General features: G+C 42.2%; 1 protein-coding gene across 1 annotated transcript in view; it reads right to left on the bottom strand.

Annotated features, from left to right (window-relative positions):
• Window positions 1-1,862: 1,862 nt before the first annotated feature.
• efna2b (ephrin-A2b) overlaps window positions 1,863-21,374 on the bottom strand; it is a 38,524-nt gene continuing 19,012 nt past the window's right edge. Inside the window, exons 2-4 of the mRNA XM_040184748.2 lie at window positions 7,395-7,687; window positions 5,780-5,845; window positions 1,863-5,398 (exon numbers count right to left, since the gene is read on the bottom strand). Of these exons, the coding sequence (XP_040040682.1) occupies window positions 5,262-5,398; window positions 5,780-5,845; window positions 7,395-7,687 (496 nt within the window). The 3' untranslated portion in view covers window positions 1,863-5,261. The remainder of the gene's footprint in view (window positions 5,399-5,779; window positions 5,846-7,394; window positions 7,688-21,374) is intronic.

The raw sequence follows: 21,374 nt of genomic DNA, 5'->3' as shown, positions 1-21,374 counted from the left end.
GTTCTATCTGATGGTGGTTCTATCTGACTGTGGTTCTATCTGATGGTGGTTCTATCTAACGGTGGTTCTATCTGATGGTGGTTCTATCTGATGGTGGTTGCCCCTGCAGTGGTCCTGCTGTGCGCCTGGTTTACTACTCACAATGACTTGAATCATTTCTGTCATAGGAATTAAATGTATTATATACTGTTCATTCTGTACACATGGCCTCCATTGTAGTTTGTCCATCCCGGGAGTGGGATCCCTCCTCTGACGTTCTCCCTAAGGTTTCTTCCCTTTTTTTTCCTCTTGGAAGGGATTTTTCATTTTTTGGGGAGTTGTTCCCGTGCCGGTGGAGGGTTTTGGGACAGAGGATGTCGTATGTGTACAGACTGTAAAGCCCTCTGAGGCAAATTTGTAATTTGCGATTTTGGGCTCTACAAAATAAAATAAAATGAATTGAATTGAATTGAATAGATCTCACTGAGTGTCAGTTTCTGTTCTCTGTGTTTTCAGAGAAATCAGCGAACATTTTATGGAATTACTTCATCATTTATCATTGACATCCATTTAAGAGTCAAAGACCTGCTCCGTGGGGGAGGATGGGGAGCTGATTGATATATTTATGGTATATTGATTGTATTTTTGTGCTCTTATGAGTTGTTTATTTATTTTTTTCCAAACGCTATAATGTTAAAGTTATCTGGTGTCTTCTTGATCAATAAAGATACACTGAAATCCCAAATCCTCCTAGCCTCCTCTCTCCTATAGCCTCCTCTCTCCTATAGCCTCCTCTCTCCTATAGCCTCCTCTCTCCTATAGCCTCCTCTCTCCTAGCCTCCTCTCTCCTATAGCCTCCTCTCTCCTATAGCCTCCTCTCTCCTAGCCTCCTCTCTCCTATAGCCTCCTCTCTCAGCATCGTCTCACCTCCTACTCAGAGTCTCCTGCTTTCTCTTCTTCTCTCAGCTCTTAGCCTTCTCTGACCTTGCGTCCTGTCTCCTTACCCCGTCTTTAGCCTCCTCTTTTCACATCTCTTGTGGACCAGAATCAGACATTAGGTGAGGAGGAGAGGGAAGGAATAGGGGAGACACAGAGTAATTGACTGAATAGTTGTTATTACCTGCAGATTGTAATTTGGTTTCATTGAGCTCTTGTTAACCATGTTCTATTGTGATTGGTTGCATGAATATTATTAATATTTTATTTCCCATTTTAGAAGCTCTTCATATATTTTTGTATTGATTGTATTCTCAAAACTAGCCTTCATATTAGAAAAAAATCTTTCTGAATAAATATGGAAGATACTTAATAACTTATTGTAAAACTGAATAACTGGTAATTATCTTCTATAATATTCAGTATTTTTTTCAATTTAAAGGTTTCAAATAATTTTTCAATACATATTTATATATATATATTTTTTTTTTAAGGTTTATATTAATAAAATCACCGCAACCCTGTGTGCAGGATAAGCGGTTTGCAGACGGATGGATAGGAAAATCAAATATTAAGAACTGAGCCATTTGGTTATAGTTCTTGAGTATTGTTTGAATTTCGATATATTCACGGTTTTCTCATATTGAAGAGATCTGACATTAGTGACGTATTATTGCTTAAATGTCTTATATTTTCATTTTTCTCACTACACTTAAATATTGTAATTTTAATCTGTGTTTATTTAGATATATAACCTTTAACATGTTAAATGTTCTTGTCGTTTTAAGCCAAAAATTTGAAAAGCAGGTGAGTTTTCGGTTAAATTCTAAATAAGTTTGTTTATCTAAGTTATGTTCTTGTACATATCTTTGTAACCGAGTTTCTTTCTACTTTATACAACAGTGAAAATATGAACCAAAAACCAAGAAGAGCAAACATTGAGTCAATTTTAGTGGAACATATTTTTATTGGTGACCTTATCAGACACAGATTGATACACTTTTTAACATTTTCTCTTGTCGTAAAAGTAAATTCAGTAAATGTATTTTAAATTTTTATTCTTCCAGCTCATGCAGCGCAGAAAAATAAAGTCCTGAAGAGGCCTGATGACCTCCGACCCCGCGTAAGCTCTCTAGCCAATCGGATAATTGCAATATTCAACAGGACTTTATAAGCATCCAATAAGAAAATATAGAAAAACAGATTTGTTTTTTCGTCTTTTAGAGAATATAATATGCAGACATTTCTATGTAAAAAAAAAATCTTCTCATAGACACTGTAAAAGAAGGACATCGTGGAGGTCTCACCCCCTCTCACAAAACCAGCATCAGAACGGGTTCCTGTACTTTTTTTCTCCTCCAGCTGCTTTAATAACATTTCATACGCCACAAAAAACTGATTCTATACACAGAAAAATGAGGCGGGTAATGAGAAAAACTTAAAACCCACACGACCCAAAAGAACAGGACTACAAGTACAAGAATTTATTGTGATGCAAGCAGGAACATAAGAGGAAACAACGACAACAGCAGCAACAATAACAACAAACATCTGAATCCTTCATGAATTCATATCTCATATGAATTTTCCCCTGCGTTTTTTTAAAACTGACAAAATGGCACGAACATCAAAGAAAAAACGTTTGCTGTTTTTGTACCGATAAACAAGAAGCAAAGTCAGTTCTCCAACCCACCCTCCATCACAGTGCTTTCGTTTACACATACTGCATTTCCCAGCATGCCCTTGTTTGTCCAAGGAGACACACTTGTCCTCCATCAGCGGAGATCGTGAAGATGAAGAGAAATAAAGAAAAGTCCTCAGGACCACGTGGCGTCGCTGTTTCCCAGAAAACACGTCAGTCAATGACATAAAATTCAGCACCAGTGGGGAAAAGGCCATTTTTGATTGGTTCATTTTTGTTTTGCGTTTAACATTCGTTTTTATTTTATTGACAACAAAAACACAGTATAGAAAAAAGAGAAATAGACCAGACTCCTCCTCCTCTCATAGTTCCGCCTCCTATGGCAGAGATGGGCGTGGTCACGATGACCACAGTAGCTGCTGTATGACTTTCCATCTTATAGAAAAGTGAATCAATAGTCTTTGGCAGATTTACAGAAATAAAAGTCCATCTGCTATTGAAAAAACACAAAATGAAAAGGTTTTTTTTATGATTATTACTTTTGTACTCAACCAGATGATTACGTTTGTATGAATTAGCCAAAAGATCCGAAACCTTCAGAAGTTTAATCAGAGAGTATTGATTTGGGCTGAACACTTAATTAATATTGTTTATTTTTGTTTTCATCTATTGGGATTGTCTGCAAGTCTGCTAAGCTGCAATAGCTCATCCTGTAGGTCTGTGAAGCTACGTTAGCTTGTCAAGTAGGTCTGTGAAGCTACGTTAGCTCGCCTAGTAGGTCTGTGAAGCTACGTTAGCTCACCTAGTAGGTCTGTGAAGCTACGTTAGCTCGCCTAGTAGGTCTGTGAAGCTACGTTAGCTTGTCTAGTAGGTCTGTGAAGCTACGTTAGCTCGTCTAGTAGGTCTGTGAAGCTACATTAACTTGTCAAGTAGGTCTGTGAAGCTATGTTAACTTGTCAAATAGGTCTATGAAGCTGCGTTAGCTAGTCTAGTAGGTCTGTGAAGCTACATTAACTTGTCAATTAGGTCTGTGAAGCTACGTTAGCTCGCTTAGTAGGTCTGTGAAGCTACGTTAGCTCGTCTAGTAGGTCTGTGAAGCTACATTAACTTGTCAAGTAGGTCTGTGAAGCTATGTTAATTTGTCAAATAGGTCTATGAAGCTGCGTTAGCTAGTCTAGTAGGTCTGTGAAGCTACATTAACTTGTCAAGTAGTTCTGTGAAGCTATGTTAACTTGTTAAGTAGGTCTGTGAAGCTACATTAGCTCGCCTAGTAGGTCTGCGAAGCTACATTAACTTGTCAAGTTGGTCTGTGAAGCTACGTTAACTTGTCAAATAGGTCTATGAAGCTGCGTTAGCTCGTCTAGTAGGTCTGTGAAGCTACATTAACTTGTCAAGTAGTTCTGTGAAGCTATGTTAACTTGTCAAATAGGTCTATGAAGTTGCGTTAGCTCGTCTAGTAGGTCTGTGAAGCTACGCTAGCTCGTCTAGTAAGTCTGCAAAGCTACCATAGCTCATCCAGTAGCCCGGTGAAGCTACGTTATCTTTACCAATAGGTATGTGTGGCAATAGTAACTTATACTGCTTCTTAGCATTGTAACTTTGTATCTCTGTATCTTAGCATTTGTCGCCAGTCAAATCTCAAACTTAGTTTGACATGTGAACCGGCAGTTGTTATTCATGACTTTAAATCTGGATTTAAATGAATTATCTTATCAAGTAATGTCAAGTATGCTACAATTGTAATTGTTTCAAATCAGGGATTTTCAGGGGTTCTGCATATATCAAATCAATAGTGTAACATTTACTTCATGCAAAGTCGTTTGCTTTGATTGATTCAACATCTTCAGCTGGAACAGAAGAAAAAGTTAACTGAAACTCCAGAACAAATGGATGAGTATGTAAAGTGTACGGGTTTACAGTTTAGTTATTCACCAAAGATTTTTAAAAATGCTCTAAATGTTTCAGTGCTAACGGACGAGGAGCGCTAGAGTGACTCGGACACACCATCATAAATATCACCCTCTGACCGCGTTTGCTGTTCTCCTGCCACGGAATCTCACTTCATGCACAAAAACGTATAAAGGAACAATAAACCTTCATCATTCTGGATCTTCAGTCAGCTCCAGGTTGCGATTGTTTTTCACATAACTACTCGTGGGTTCTTCATTGAATGCTCGCTTGTAGATTCATGACGAGGACATAAAACACACTAACCATGGGCACCCTTAAGATTCGCTAATCGCTAAAGGTTTTTGTAAGAAAATGTATTAAGTTAAATTGTTGCATCTGAATTTAAACTCAGGTTTCACTTTGGCAGCAGGAAAATAAAAGTCTAGAAATATACCGAACTAAAGTGGAAATACAGAGATACATGTGTGTGTTTGTGTATGCACACACACACATACACACAGACACACACACACACCACAACAACGTATAAATTAACGAGGGAGTCAAAGGAGTCTGGACTTTCTCAGAACAGAAGCATCCACATAGCAATGAAGATCCCAGCAGAGACTCAAAAAGAAGCTCCAGGCTCCTCCCACCAGTGACCTCAGCCTCGTCTGATTGGCTGAGGTTCAGGTAAAGGTCAAGAGGTCAGGGAGAGTCGGGCGCTGGGTTTCTTTTCCCCTTCCCAAGTTTCCTCGGACAGGCGGACGGAGATCTGTCCAAACGGAGGGAGGAGAAGGGGTTGGAGGAGGTGCTATGAGGAGGCGAGGAGGAGGATGAGGAGGAGGAGCAACGTGGCGGACAGCATGGGGAGGCGGGGCAGAGCGAGGCTGCAGCCGCCGGTGGTGTCGTCGGTCAGAAAGGGCTCCGGAGACTCGTACACGGAGTCATCTGAGAGACACAGAACGGAAACTTTTATTACGATTATTATGTTCGCACAGCTGAGGGGAGTTTTGGGGTTGAATGAATCAAGGCCCCTCGAGGCCTATTGGTTCATTTTGTGTAGCATGCTAAATCTCTAAAAAATCAAAGAAGTACATTAAAACAAGACATATATTTGGTCGTCGAAAAAAAACGCCATAAATAAGTGATCGTTTTTTTTTAAATAACTAACAAAATCATGGTATATTATGTAGAAAGTCATAAATCGTAGTATAGCATTTAAAAAAAAAACATTAAAAAAAGTTCCAGTACAAAAGTCAGAAAAAAGTCTTTAAAAAGCATGTATAACATATTTTGTGTCGATATCAATAAGGAGGAGGAGAGGCTCACTGGTTGGTTTCACGTAGATCTTGAGCTTCAGACAGAGTTTTGCCGCCATGTTCGGAGGCGGAGAAGCTGCAGAAAGAAAGACGTCAGTAGTGGTCGAGGTATTCAGAAGTACTCATATCCTTTACAGTACTAAATGTACTAATACCATGGTATTGGTAATGTTCCGAATAATACTCAGATTAAAACACTGATACCACACATTCAAATACTGTGTTATATTAAAGCTGGTAAGAACACATTGAAGATTATTTGGTTTTAGTATATTAAAAAATACCAGTATAAATAATGTATTACAGCTAAATGTTCCTTAACATTTCCATACTCAGTCAGTATAATTGGTCAACTTTAATAAAAATATTGGACCGTTATGTACTACAATATTATTATCTGTGATTATTTATTATTATAATTACAATATTAGTACTCGCGTATTAGTTTAAACAAAGTGTTTAGCTGCACTTTTTATGCCGATTAATATCTAGAGATGTTATAATTATCCTGAACCCAAAAGGAACATCCTAGTCCAAAAATACACACATAATATAAATAACAGAAGTTAACATTATTAACATGATTGATACTGCATTAGTATTATTAATAATACATAAACATTAATAGCAATAATAATATAAAAAAACATTATTTACATTATACCTAATTCATCGCTATTACCAATTAATACTTATAACCATTCACACATTGTAAAGAAACAATTACTTGATCTATCCACCAAGTTTGACATCCTTTGTCTGATTTATGGACTAATGGATTAACGTATTTGAAGTGAAACATTACTATTTAATGTTTGTTTTTGAAACGCGTTCAGATTGGTTGTTTTCTCAGAGAGCAGCTGTTTTAACCTGCAGATGCCGTGTAACACACACACACACACACACACACACACACACACTCACAGCCATTAAGTGTCATTTAAACCAAACGGCCCGTTTCTCTGCTGGAAACTCTTTTGCTCCAAATGAGCCACAATTTAGGAAATTTTTTCCAGGTTGGATGACAAATTATGTCTAGACAGAAACACACACACACACACACACACACGCACATACATACATAATAGCAGCAGCGTGTGCTTCTATATTTAGACCGCATGGGTCTGATATCTTAAACATTCTGCTTATATCGCAGGACGTGTACTTTTACCCTGATATCACGGCTAATGGAACTAAAATAAATTGTCTAGGACTTTGAGAAACACAATGCAGGGAAGTAAGAATGAGGGAACTTCAGGTGTTTTGGGGTAAAATAAAACCTTTTTTCTTGAATTGTTTCAAAGAAAATATTAATTAGAATTTTGGACTTTCATGTATATTTTTTATTTGAGTTATTATACTTTTTCGTTGAGATCTTATTGAGTTTATACTTTCAGTTCTATACTTGATTTTATACTAGTCTCTGGTGTTTACTGGGTGGGGAGGAGTTAGAGGGCACAGGGGGCGTGGTCTCCATCGAACGGGGGGTGTAACCATGAGTGACACATGACAAAGGAGGAAGACCTTCCTCAACCACGATGCCTTCAGGGAACCTACTACAGGATTTACGACAACCCAACGTGTAGTACTATCAGATGTAGCAGTACTCTGCACGTAGTACTCACAGATGTAGTAGTACTCGTGTCCTGGCCTGAACTCGAAGCCCAGGCTGAAGGGGGTGAACAGCTGGAACTTCTCGGAGAACTTGAGCGGCCCGTTGGCGCTCTGAGGGCGGTTACACTCCCAGCGCTTGAATCCCTTCCGGCGGTGGTCGCAGGTGGTGTAGCCGTCGTAGTTCACCATGTACAACACGTACTGCTCCATGCGCTCGTCCGGCTCCGCCCACTCGTAGTGCGGACAGTAGATGTCCAGGTAGTCGTTGATGGCCACCTCCACCGTGTACTCGCCCCGAAAGAACCTGAGGAAGGAGGAGGGAGAAGTGATGTCATTCCCTGTTTGATTGACAGGAGTCCAATATATCGGTTCATGTTCTCACGGTTTACACCTTTGTTTCTGACAAACAGGGTTTCTTGGTTAAAAACTACAATACCCATGAGCCTCAGCTGCTGTCGCTTTGGAGTCAGAGGGGACAATAACAGCACTCCTTTCCTTTAGCATGTGTGATGCTCTATTTTTTCGTGTCTGTTGGTGAATTGCATCTTGGGAGTCTAAAGAAACGCTCACCGAAACGCTCCAGCAGCCAATCAGCTTCCACAGAACGAATACCTCACTCATCAATACACACAACACACATCCTCGACCAACAACTAGCGTCATTTAGCAGAGAAAACATTTAATTACACAGGAAAACTACTGATCAGTGCCTGTGTGTGTGTGTGTGTGTGTGTGTGTGTGTGTGTGAGTCTCCGTCCCCCCACGAGGCTTCAATTAAATCAAAACTAACTGTTTATGGGAGCGTTGTTTGTTTACAGAGCAGCGATCTGACTCACTTCCTGTCAAACATTTGCTAAACAGTTTTTAGGTTTCTAAATGAATCGGAGGCTTTTTGCATAAACAAGACTGTAACACGTTCAAAGACAAACTAGTGACGTCGTCGTTAACAAGAAATGATGAAATATGACCTCGCGTCCGTATAAGTGCTTCATCTCTTCTGTCCAAGTCTCTCTGCTGTCCGGTGAGATCAATAAACAGTTTGATGTAAAACAGCAGAATGATGATGATGGCGATGGAGCTTCGTCCTCACAGCTGCTGCTCCCATTTACGGGATTTAATTGAGCTCAAACAGATCCAGAGTGGCCTCTTCGTGAGGAAGAGCATCATCATCATCATCCTCAAACAACCTCGTGTTTCTCTGAATATTCACAGATAGAGGCGGAGCAGCCAATCAGAGCTCATTAACATTCTGCTAACGAGCTCCGTCCCGATTGGCTCAGCAGTCCTGGTTCAATCACAGCTCGTTAAAAAAAAACAGTTTTAACTAACAGAGCGTGTGTGTGTGTGTGTGTGTGTGTGTGTGTTTACTGGCATCCAAATAAAAAACTAATTAAATCAAAGCGATGCTGCTGAGTTGAGACATAAACCAGGTGAATATATTAACAGACACAGAGAGTAACAGGAAGTCATCGTCACTGGTTCTTTCCCCAAAAACCGTCTCTGCACGATTCTACTGATTTACTCCAGAGGAACTCAACGCGGCGTCTAACCAGAAACACATTCAGAAAACACGCCGCCCTCCCAAGTGTTACCGTGCCGAGTCATGTCAAGCTACAGGACCCATCGGTTTGGCCTGCAGGGGGCGCTCTCTCCTGTCCATTTTACCCACAATACTTAGCGGGACGATCCTGCAACAAGCTGGATGAGCTGTGAGCTACACACAGTAGCACGGTTATCAGAGAATATTATTAATGGAACCTAAACAAGCTCTTCCATCTATTATTATTATTATTGTGTAAATATGGATTATAGTTCACAGTTGTTGGACTCTTGTGTGCATTGAAACAAATCAAGTGTTCTCAGAAGCTTGATTTTGTTTATGCATCTTGGTATGAAGTGTTATACGTCTTTGTGAAGCCTCCTGAAAGCCTTCAGTTGGAAGATCTACGCCGTTATTCTGGGCTAAAATGCTCCACGTAATTGTGTTATGAGTGTTTTTTTCTCCGAGCTGCTGAATCACAGCGGTGATTATTCCCGCGTGACCTGAAGGCAGCATCAGAGCTCGGTCCTGATGGAGGTCGATCAGCTGGAAACATCCTGCTGAGTGACGGCAGAGCGAAGACTTTCTCCTCTCCGTCTTCGCTAACACCATTAGCAAAGTGCACGCTAACTCGGTTAGCTGAGGGATCGGGTGCCGCTAACAGGCGATGCGTTCACTGACCTCCGTCCCCTCGGCTCTCACATCATCACTCATCACTCTAATGGAGGGGGGGGCTCTGTGTCCGTTGCAGCGGGCCGAGGGGCCAGCGGGTCCAGTAGCATCTTCATCATCATCATCATCATCATTCAGTCCGAACCCGGCTGACTGGAAACAGGTGCAGAGAGTCAGAGGATCTTCGGCCTCGGTTGTTCCCTCGTCCTTTGTTTGTTCTTTAACTCCCTCCACCCTGAATATAGTTCACGGTCGCGCCTGCGACTCCCAGCATGCCCGGCTGTGATTTACGGTTTAATCTGTGCAGGTGTCTGAAGGTCAGGTGGATCGGATCCTGCTCCGGTGATGGGGGGAGGGAGGTGGACGGGGGTCCGGGTCATTCGTCAGAGTTCCTGACAGAAGAACTGACGGATTGAAGTTCAGAGCGGCTCGGACAGAAACGGGTCGAGGCTGCAGCAGCTGGATCGTTTCTGTTTCTGTATTCACATTCTGCATCTGGCCTTTAATCAGGGCTTGAAATCCTGGACCAAACCTGGATTCAATTCCGGATGAAGTCCTGGACCATCTTTGATTCATCGCTTGTTGCCCTCTAGTGGTCCAATTTACAGCTTTAACTATAAGCTGTGATGTGTGCAATGTATTTATTCTGTAAAGCTCTTTAATAACCACGTTATCTCTGGACTACGTTCCCACAGCCGCTTTATTATTTCTGTCCCAGTCACATAATCGATCCCTCTGGAGACACTTCCCATTGTGAGAGTTCATGTAACCGGAGTCTGTCCTGACAGGCCGGGGCCACAATACCCTCAGTGTTTCCTTCAGGTTCAGACAAGAAGCTACAAGCTCTGAGACAAACCTATCTGATCTGATGTCTGAAAACCTGATCTCTCACACACACACACACACACACACACACACACGTAAGGAGAAACCTCCGTCTCCGCTGTGAGAAACGAACCAGACTAGGGAAGCAAGTTTGTGAATTGTTCGCTGAAGACGTAAAAGGCTTCTGACTCAAGGACGTGATTCTCGTAGTGAACTTGGTGCATCAGATCTCGAGTGAGGAAACACACATGTTGAAGGTGCAAAGTTCCTCCTGATGGCGGCGCTAGAGGATCTCTCCACAAGCCAACGGTCTCATTATGAACTCCACCACAGGAGAACGGCTCCGAACTTTCAAATGAAAAGCATTTTTTTAATAACTTTTCTATAAGTAACTTATAACTAATACGTTTTTCCTTATTTTTGGACTAATTTTTACGTACATTTTCAGTCAAGCGTGTACTGTAACTTGATGTAGCGGATTTATTTTTATTAAGGGACGAAACAAACAGCTGGAAAACTTTTATTTTTCTAAACTTAGTATCCAGTGTGTTTAAAGTATCAGTAATGTTACATTAGTACTGCAGTACTGACAGCAGTTATGTTGGAAACAGATTCCTGAATCGTGTAATATTCAGAGTATGTGGGATCGTGTTCACACACACACACACACACACACACACACACACACACACACACACACACACACACACACACACACACACACACACACACACACACACACACACACAGCAGTAGCAGCCACATGTTCACTGTAACACGACTCTGGTCTCTTTGTCTCTGGTTACCAGGGCGACTCATGATGAACTCAACATAAGGCGTGTTAGCCTGCGGTTAGCATAGCTTAGCACAAACCCTGGCAGCGAGGGGAAACATTGTATTTAACGACCGGGGACAAAACTGACTTTCTTCTTCTGTGTTTAAGGGGAACACAACGGGCGACATGGTTACCCATAATGCATCAGTGTGAAAGGTGAGGTTCAGGTTGGAAACAGGAGAGACGTTTCCAGAACGCTGAAGAGAGTGACGAGCGGTGGAGAAGGCCTCAACCAAAAATAATCTGCCACCTGTCAATCAGACTTGCCCTCCCCCTCAACCCCCCCTCACCCGGCCCCCGCCCTCATCATGCCCCCCCCCCCCCCCCCAGCCCCAATCAGAAACAATGCAAAGCTGCTTCTTCTTTGTGTTTTCTGATCTGAGAGGTGAAGCCTGTCAAACACAAACACACAGAGACCCCCCCCCCCTCCCCCCTCATGTGGCCCCTTGTGGCCCCTGAGACCCCGCATGGCCCTCCATTATCTTTAGTCCTGTCAGTCATCCAACACAGAGAGGAGGAGGAGGAGTGACTACAATGTTGGGAACACTTAGGAAAAGTGGTCCTGGAAAGGTTTTGAATGTACGAATCCAAAAAGCTTGATAGGGAACCGACATGTGCTGGAGAACCGGCTCATAGATTTTATCTTTATGTCCTCGAAAAAAAGAAACCTGTAACGTCTATTAGAGCAAAGCTGAGGTTTCCTGGAAAACCCAAAGCTGAGTCCTGATCAACCAAGGGATTACAGGTGTGAAGCGGAAAAACCCTGAAAACCAAGAAACCAGCAGAAGGACCACAAAAAGTCCCACTGCCCACATGTCCCCTGGCAGGTTTTGGAAAAAGTCCTGAACAGAAGGACAAAACAAAGCAGGAGTGTCCTGGAAAGCAATGAGCCGTCCTGGAGAAGTGTTCAATGCGCACTACGTCTAATAAATATTCTGTAAAACACCTTTTGACATTTCATTAAGAGACTATAGCAAAAATGTGAAAAACAAATCCTGGAAAAGGGTTTTCTGAATCCAGGTTCTCATGGGAGCGGAGATGATTCTCAATCCCCACAACTCCCGAAGAACCTGGAAAAAAAGACCAAATAAAGCAGGAATGTCCTGGAAAGGCATCCCTTGAAACGTGGATCAGAGAGGATTTAGAGCATCAGAGCTCAGTGAGACCAGGAGGAGTTCCTCTCCATCTCCCGGCTCAGAGCCCCCACACTTCACCCTCTGAAATCCGCTTACAGACGCTTTAGACTCATCTCAGTCCACACTGAAGAACTCATCGCTCCGTCGCCTCCTCCAATCCGGCCTCAAGTTAATATGTAGACGTCCCTAATGGGGCTTCTTGATTTAATGTCTTTAATCCCGCGATTTAAACCTACAGACAGTTTCAGTGAATATAAAACTTACATATTGACCGCTTTTCTAAAGCGTCAAGAAAGGAAATAAAGGAGGTTCCTGAGCAGTAGGGAAATTAATCACGTGTTTAGCCTAGCTTAGCACTTGACAAAACGAGAGGAAACACTTAGCCTAGCTTAGCACAAAAACTGGAAGCGGCAGGGTAACTATCAGAGAACCTGCTGCAGAGATGAAGTCACTTTGTGCAGCAGACTGCTTTTAAAACACGCGTTTCATAAAGTGAAAAATAAGGCAGAGCTACTTTCTGGAGTGACATTAAAACGGGCCAATCGCATTTTCACCTGTTCGAAATGGTTACGAATTAAATCATTGCAGTCAGCTGACTGAAGTGTGACAACAACAAAAATTACGATGATTACAGTAACAAAAGGTGACGACAATGACGACAACAAAATGCAAAATGGCGACTCTGAGAAAAAGACACAAAAGAGAAAATGATGACTACGGTTGTTGCTATTGTATGGTTTTATCCATAAAGGACCAGCTGCTTCCTGTTTGGTCATGACATCATCTTGTATGGTCATGACATCATCCAGGTGAGTCTTCGCTCCGTTTTACTACCAACGAAAAGAAATGGTGGTTTGAAAACTGCTAAAAAAATGTTTTGGACCTTCCAACGTGACCCGCGTCCTGAATCACCGCGGCAACAACGGAGTTTAAACGACTTTAAAAGGGTCGTAACAACTTTAAAGGGTCTTACAAGCTTCAACGAGGTTTAACGAGGGACTGAGGCGCGATATAAAATGTGGCCGACGTCAGCGAGGGAGGCAGAGGTTCCCCCCAAAAATACAAAAAAACTGAGTTGAGGTTTGTTAGCAGTCAGAATGCTCCAGATTCCCTCTGTTCTCCCCCCTCCTCCCTCCCTCCCTCTTTCCTCCTCCCCTCCAGAGCAGCTTTGAATCCGGCCCTGCGGCGGCGTGGCGGTCAGACTCGCTCTCTGTCGGTGTAAGGCGAGCGCAGCGGCGTCTCGTTAGCACTTCAAAGCTGTTCAGGTGGCGAGAGGCCGGAGGGTGTAGTTCTAACCGTACGAGGGCGGGGGGGGGAGTCACTGGGGGAGGTGGGGGTTAAAACAAACAGTGATGTCGGTGACCTTCAACAAGTTTGTCATGGAGTCATCAGAGAGGAACTGAAAAGTGCTGCGAAGTTTTAATCCTTTAACTTTCATCAGTTTTAATCTCCAGACGCCTCCTCCTCTTCTCTCTTCTCTCCCTCCATCTTTCGTAGTTCCTCCGTTGTTCCTCCCTCATCTTTTCTTCCATCTCATTGTGTTTGTTTGTGTTCACTCGTCCTCATTAGCACCATTCGGGTCCTCGCGGCCGTTGCCGTGGGAACGATAAACTGTGATGTGCAGAGGGGCAGTGAGTTGATGAAGGGGAGGAGGAGGAGGAGGAGGAGGAGGATCATGGTCCAAAGTTAAACCGATGAATGAAGATGAAGAGGAGGAGGAGGAGGAGTGTTTTGCTGCAGGTCCCGGGGGGCGGGACATGGCCTGTGTGCCTGATTGGCAGGCAGATTCGGCCAATTGAGACGAACTAACGGAGCGGGACGCGGTCACCGGGGCGACCAAGAGGGAGACTACCAGAGCTGTCAATCAAGGGGGATCTGTGCATGTGGGACTGATTTTTAGAGCATGTCCTCCTCTCCCATGATGCACCTCTCCAGCTGTCATAGTCCGTCACGCACACACAGTATGGAGTGTTTTATTTTTGATCTGCTTTTGATGTATTTTTTGAAAATGTATCCACTTCTGTTAAGAGACCACAAAGGGTGCAGTTGTGCGATTGTTTAGTACTGATGAATGTCTGAAGACTTTGGTCCCCTTTACACAAACATTAGTGTGTGTTTGTGTGTTAAAAACGTTAAGGCTTGTATTAAACTGTTAAAAATTATTTTAATCATTCATTATTTTTGCATGTGAAGAACCTGAAGAAACATTTAGTGATATTTGATCAAACAATGAGCATTAAAAACATCAATCGTTCTAATCACAAAAAGAGACAAAGTGGATGAAATAAAAAACAAATCCCTGACACACGTCAGGCGTAGGTAGACCTCACCTCTAAACGCCAAGGAGACACTGAACCCTCCAGAGCCTCATGAAGAGAAACAGTGAAACATCTAGTCCCACGACACACACACACACACACACACACACACAATTACTCTTCTCCTTCTTGGCTCGTTAAACAAATGAACCAATCAGATGAGTGAGTGAGCTCGTTAGTTTGAATCCTCAGAGGCGAGTCGTTTCCTTCAACGTCCCACCTGAGATCTTTATTTGTTTTCTTTTCTCTTTAATTCACTGTAACGAGTTTCAAAACCAAGACCTTCAACAACTGTTCGCTCTCATCAGAACCAACAGGACCATCAGGGTCACCTAGATCATCAGGACGATTAAGCTCATCCAGAACATCAGGACCATCAGAACCAACCGGATCATCAGGGTCACCAGGACCATCAGGATCACCTAGATCATCAGGACGATTAAGCTCATCCAGAACATCAGGACCATCAGAACCAACCGGATCATCAGGGTCACCAGGACCATCAGGATCACCTAGATCATCAGGACGATTAAGCTCATCCAGAACATCAGGACCATCAGAACCAACAGGACCATCAGGATCACCTAGATCATCAGGACGATTAAGCTCATCCAGAACATCAGGACCATCAGAACCAGCAGGATCATCAAGAACCAGAGAAATACAACAGAACAAACGTTGAATCGTGTCAGCAGCACTTGAATTCCTCCATCAAGTCATTCTCTCTGCACTTTGAGTATCAGTCTTAATCTTACTCTTGAATGTCTCTGATGCATCTTCGACAAATGAGCTGTGATGGAACGATCCATCCTGTCGGCAGGACGGTCCGCGTTGTTTTCCACTTCTTCTCCAACGGAGACTCGGCCCCCTCACCTGTCAGGTTCAGCACTCATCTGATCAAACTCCGAGACTAACTCGGATTAGAAACACACAGGTCAGCCTGTCTTTGTTCCGTCACAGACTTGGAACAGAGGAACTGTTTGGGTGTGATCTGCTTGAGCAGGTCCTGGATCAGGTCTGATTAACATCAGGGCTGTTCTGGATCCGGTCTGAGACTCATCAGGACCAGACCCGCTGTGAGCTGCTGACCTCTGACAGGAAATATAAAGAGCTGAAAACATTAATCAACTAGTAGTTGAAACATTTCCCAGATAATCTTACTTTCCTCAGAGAAGACGAGTCAGACATGAATATGAGCTGATCATAAACTCTGTATTAATGTATTAATGAATGTGTACAAACACTAACAACTCAACTGTATTAGTGCCAGACGATGTTACTTTTAGAGTCGATGGAGCGGTTTTAATGTTAGCCTAGCCTAGCATCGATCGATCCAAGCTCCATTGAGAAAACAGGCATTTAAAGAGCTGTTTACTTGTCGTCCTGGGAACAAAATATGACTTCAGACTTTTTACAAATGTTTATCATTCTGTGGTAATTTTTGTCGTAATCTTTTTAACCGTTTTTTGTAAAAAGAAAATGTTACAAAAAATTTTTGCAAAATTGTGAATTTTGGGTTCATACATGAATGATGTTATGAGACAAGACTTCCAGAACAAGTACAAAGCAGCAATAGTGGTTACTTATTCCATGGTTGATGGCATAAATAAATGCCTTCCTTCACAATGGTTTCTTGTGAGTAATTTGAAGCTAAGAAATTTCCCTTGTGTTTCATATGAAACTTTTGTCTTTGGACACTTGTGTAGTTAGGGCTGGCTCACATTTATGGTCGGGGATGGTTCAGGTTTCTTAATACGTCCGGCTCAGGTTTATTGCTAGGGCTGGCTCAGATTTCTAATTAGGGCTGGCTCAGGTTTATTGCTAGGGCTGGCTCAGATTTCTAATTAGGGCTGGCTCAGGTTTATTGCTAGGGCTGGCTCAGATTTCTAATTAGGGCTGGCTCAGGTTTATTGCTAGGGCTGGCTCAGGTTTCTAATTAGGGCTGGCTCTGGTTTATTGTTAAGACTGTTTCAAACCTTATTTTTCTCTTGTGGGGGGTTTAAGGAGCGATAAACAGAGGAGGCATTTGTGTCAAACACACATACACTCACAGAAGAACTGTGGGTGTTTTTTTCCTCCCTCAGCTCTCGTCGCCACAGTCTCACTTTGCCTGCTGCCATCTGCCCTGCTGAGAGTGTGTGTTATTAGCTCACCAGTTGCTAAACACACATATACGCAGGCACACTCAGCTCATATTACAGACAGCAACAGTGCTGACAGATGTTGGTACCTTCAACTACATATAAAAGACACACAGACCGGTTTGGTTTCGATCCATAAAAGCATCTTGCAGCTGGAGGATATTGACCTGCAGTTTGTCTTCATGATGGATCCAGATGGTTCCTCTAATGTAACGATGGACATTTCCGTTCCATCAGAGTAATGATGAAGAACAACATGGCTATAAATTTGTATTTGTCTCCACTAGAATGGAGGGACAAAGTTCTGCACTAGCTCTGCGGGCAGCAGGAGAATTTTCCCAGAAGACCCAGATCCTCCAGGAGTCATTGAGTTTTTATCTGCTCTTCAGCAGGACCCCCGAAGACACCTTCAGACTGACACAGCTAACACGTTTTACGATCTCTGTCCAAATGGGTGTTTCAGCATAGTTTGAGAATTGACTTCAGTCCACAAATCGTAGGTGGATAAGTTGCTTAGTTACAACAAGGTCGTGATTGATGCTAAAGATCTTTCTCTAAAATATTCCAATATAAAAAAGTTTGGGAAGTTTTATTTGAAGACCAGGTCTCAGTTAGGATCAGCAGCTGCAGATGGAGACCTTCATGGAACAAGCCTGGAGACCGGATTCGGGTTTCAGTCCCGCTGCTCGGGGAGTGGGGGAAGTGACGGGGCTGCTGGGTAATTCAGACGAAATAACTCACTTGTCCCTTTTAGGAAGATTCAGAGACGAGACTGACCAGGAAGTTGATTTCATCAATCGGGAAGACGTTGTTTGGGGAGGGATGGGGGGGCACTGACGTGACCAATGTATGGGGTCAGGGGGGCATCTCAGCCCCGCCCCCCAGCACAGAGGGAGGAGGGTTACTGGGAGGACACCCTGTTCCCACTGAAACCAGAATCTGGACCCCACAACTTGTTCTGCTTTATATTATTATTATAAAAAGTGTTATTATTATTGCTTCCACTATTTATAATTATATTACTTACTACAAACTAAGAAGTAAACACAATGAAGCGTTTGAAGATTCTCATTAATCTCTTTCTTCTTCCAACATTGTTATTACACTGTTATTACAGTTTTGTTTGTCGCAATAGTTTTTTTTACATTTTTATATTATAGTTTACAAGTTTTAGAAATAAGTTTTACCTGATGCCAAATTTAGTATTTTGACGCACGTTGCTGTGACGCTTCAGACCGAAACATCCAGAAATTGTTGAAGAAGTTACAACTAGTTTGGTGACGACAGGATGCGTTCGAGTGCAACACAGAGTGTAGGTCTCGCTGATGTTAAACTTTAACCCCTGCAGACGGCAGCATTGATTTGAACTCTGAACTGTTCCGTCCTGATGAACATTGAGGGACCCGAACGCACCACAGACCCTCAAATAAAAGTCTGTACTGTGTCTGTACTAAGACTAAATAATGACTAAAGTAATATTATATCAGAGCAACAGAGCTGAGAGTCTCTCCTTGTTTGAAATAAAGTTTACAATAAAAGGTAAAACTCACATGAGCAGCCATTATGGGGAGAGCGGGTGTTAAAGGTCGCAGGTCAACAGTGTTTGATTTGTTACACCCTGGAGTGCGAAACATGAGACCTCCGCGCTCTGCAGACACGGCCTGAGCGCGTGCAGAACGAAGCCTCGTTTCTGGATGAATAATCTGTTCTCTTCCTCAGCAGACTCCGTTTTAGATTCACACGCTTTAACATGCGAGTACACGGACCTTCAGTGATTCTTCACAAAAAATGAATAAAAAAATAATCAATAAAAAAAAGGTGATTTTTTTAGGTCTAATTGAGTCAAAGATTTTATGATGTTGAGCTTGTGAAGAGAATATTAAGGTAAAGATTCATAAATGTTATAGAAAATTAAATAATGTACACATGCACACAAAATGGATTTTCACCATTTTCTCATAATGATGGGAAAATATAAATATATTGATCGATATTTTGCTTCTTTCTTTCGTTTGGTTTTCATCATCTCAAAACCAAATGTGAATCAATTACCCCAAAATTAAGCATATCAATCTATAATGAAAAGTAGTGATGGTTAATAATAGGTAATAAATATATACATCTATCAATGAGTTCTATCCGAGTAATATGAATAGATATAAATGAGTTTTGATTTTATTTTAAGATTCTAGTTCTTTAAATACTTTTCAAATACAGAAAGAAAAATATTTCATGTATTATATTTTTTAAAAATGGTAATTAATACAAACGCTTTATGGAAAATAAAACAAATTACTAATATTGGTCCAATGTTCTATAATAGAGATTAAATCAAATTGCTGTTTTTACGTGTCATAGTTTTTCAATATCAAACACTTATTTAAATGGTAAAATAGCAGAAAATATTCCAGCTAAAAACATTTTGGGGCATACATTTCTTTTTCTTATTTACAACAAAAACTAAAAATCACAGGTTAAAACTATTTTTAAAAAGCAACAAACTGGAAAAACGTTATTTTTGTCATTTCTGTAGAAAGCAATGACAAAAAACACCAAAATAGGAAAATAAATTAAAAAAAGAAGAAATACAAAGAAAATACCGTTAATATTGGTTTACCGTTTTCTATGTGGCCCTGCAGGGGGTGGATTAGTTCTACTTGGTGGACCCCCCCCCCCCCCTCTTTGTCCCGGCTGTCAGTGGTCGCTACGCTCCACCAATCACACACTGCGCTCAACAATAGCTGCCATCATTCCCAGAATTCCCTGAGAGGACGAGACGTTCCTCCAAAGATCCTCAGCGAGACAGACTCTCATTCTGATCTGATCTGAGAGCAGTCATTAATCCACTTCCTGTTAGTCACTTATCTCCACGGGGAAGTTCAACTCATCTCAACCTTCGTTAACCTGAAGGCGGCGCTGAAGAGTCACGAGGTTCTCCTTCATCATCCTCACGCTCAGGTTCATCATCTCTGACGTCATCACACAACTCAAAGTAAAACCAGACGAGACATTATGGGATGTGTGTGTGTGTGTGTGTGTGTGTGTGTAAGGATGGGTGGATAATAAACTGACCTGTCTGGTGTGATGCATTCAGGGACTAGGAAACTCAGCGTGTTGCGCTCTTATCAGCGCCGCGACACGGCCCAGATTACGCGGTGCCAGAGATTTGCATGACACACACACACACACACACACACACACAGCAGGGTTCTTCTTCTGTGGTTACATCCATTTTATCCCGTTACTTGCACACACGCGTTTGTCTTTGTATTCTTGTGAGCACCTGCGTTGAATTAAAGACCCTCTGAATCCAAACCGTAACAACGGTTCTCAGATCAAGCGGAACCCACCAACACGTCCTCAAAGAGCTGCTGCTAGAACTAAATACTGTAACTGATGTTCACATGTTCCCATGAGAGAACCTGGTTCCTAAACACACAGTGGTCCTCTGCAGTGAGGACAGGAGACCCAGAACTTTAGGAACCAACTGATCAGCAAAGTCAAAATGAACTACATGATCCACTATATAAAAACACATGATCTCAAAGAACCACATGACCCACTGTACAGAAGAACATCAGGAACTTGAAGAACAGGACTTGTAGGACCCACATGATCCACATTATGAAAGAAGCACATGGACCAGAAGAACACGTGGGTGAAACGTGTCTTTTATCTCGGACTCTCTCAAGTAAAACCTCAGGTGAGCGCTTACCTTCAGAGGAGCAGCAGGTGGACAAGAAGCAGCGACCGAGAAAAAACAGAAGAAGAAGAAGAAGGAATTAATATCTTCATCCGTGGAGACAGAAACATTTTAGGATGATCACATGGAAAAGATTATTCCGATTAATATTTAAATACAGTCAGAAGTCATCGTCGGGAATGTTTTATACAAGATAAAACTGTTACTGGTGTGAAGATCCATAAAAAATAATTCATTCATTCATTCATCCAGTGGTGCCTCTAATGCAGTCAAACTACTGCAAACTAAAAAAACAAACAATAAAATAAAATAAAACCAGCATCAGTACGTATTTATAAAACCTATAAAATTAAAATATTGAGCAAGTATTCATATTTAAGTATTAAATGTTGATGTAGTTCTCAGACTGACAGTAAAAGTCAAACAAGCCAGGTCGCGATCACATCCAGATGTGAGCAGCTGGCTCCGATTGGTCCGCCCCGGCCGTCGGTGCGGTCTGATTGGACGCCAGCCGTCCCTGCGTTTTCCTCCCTCCCGCTCTCATTGGAGCCATTTTGCGGGATCAGAAGCGGCTGCATTGTCAGAGATTCCACACTTTCAAAGAAAGAACCTTCAAGAACCCGATAAACACTCAACAACAGGATCTGGTTCCGTCCGCTCTAATGAACCGTAGAGAATATGAAATACACTCAGTGAAGACAACAGAAATAAAGACAACGGCAGGACGGGAAAAGACAAAAGTGATCAGAAACGGCTCCATGGTGATAAACATGTTGGTGTCCTGGTTCTGGTTCTGGTCCTGGTCCCAGTGTAGACTCAGA

The sequence above is a fragment of the Gasterosteus aculeatus genome, chromosome 8, assembly GCF_964276395.1.
Source record: "Gasterosteus aculeatus chromosome 8, fGasAcu3.hap1.1, whole genome shotgun sequence".
In the NCBI taxonomy this organism is placed as follows: domain Eukaryota; kingdom Metazoa; phylum Chordata; class Actinopteri; order Perciformes; family Gasterosteidae; genus Gasterosteus; species Gasterosteus aculeatus.
Note: the sequence above shows the minus strand (reverse complement) of the source record. Positions and strands in the feature narration are given on the sequence as shown.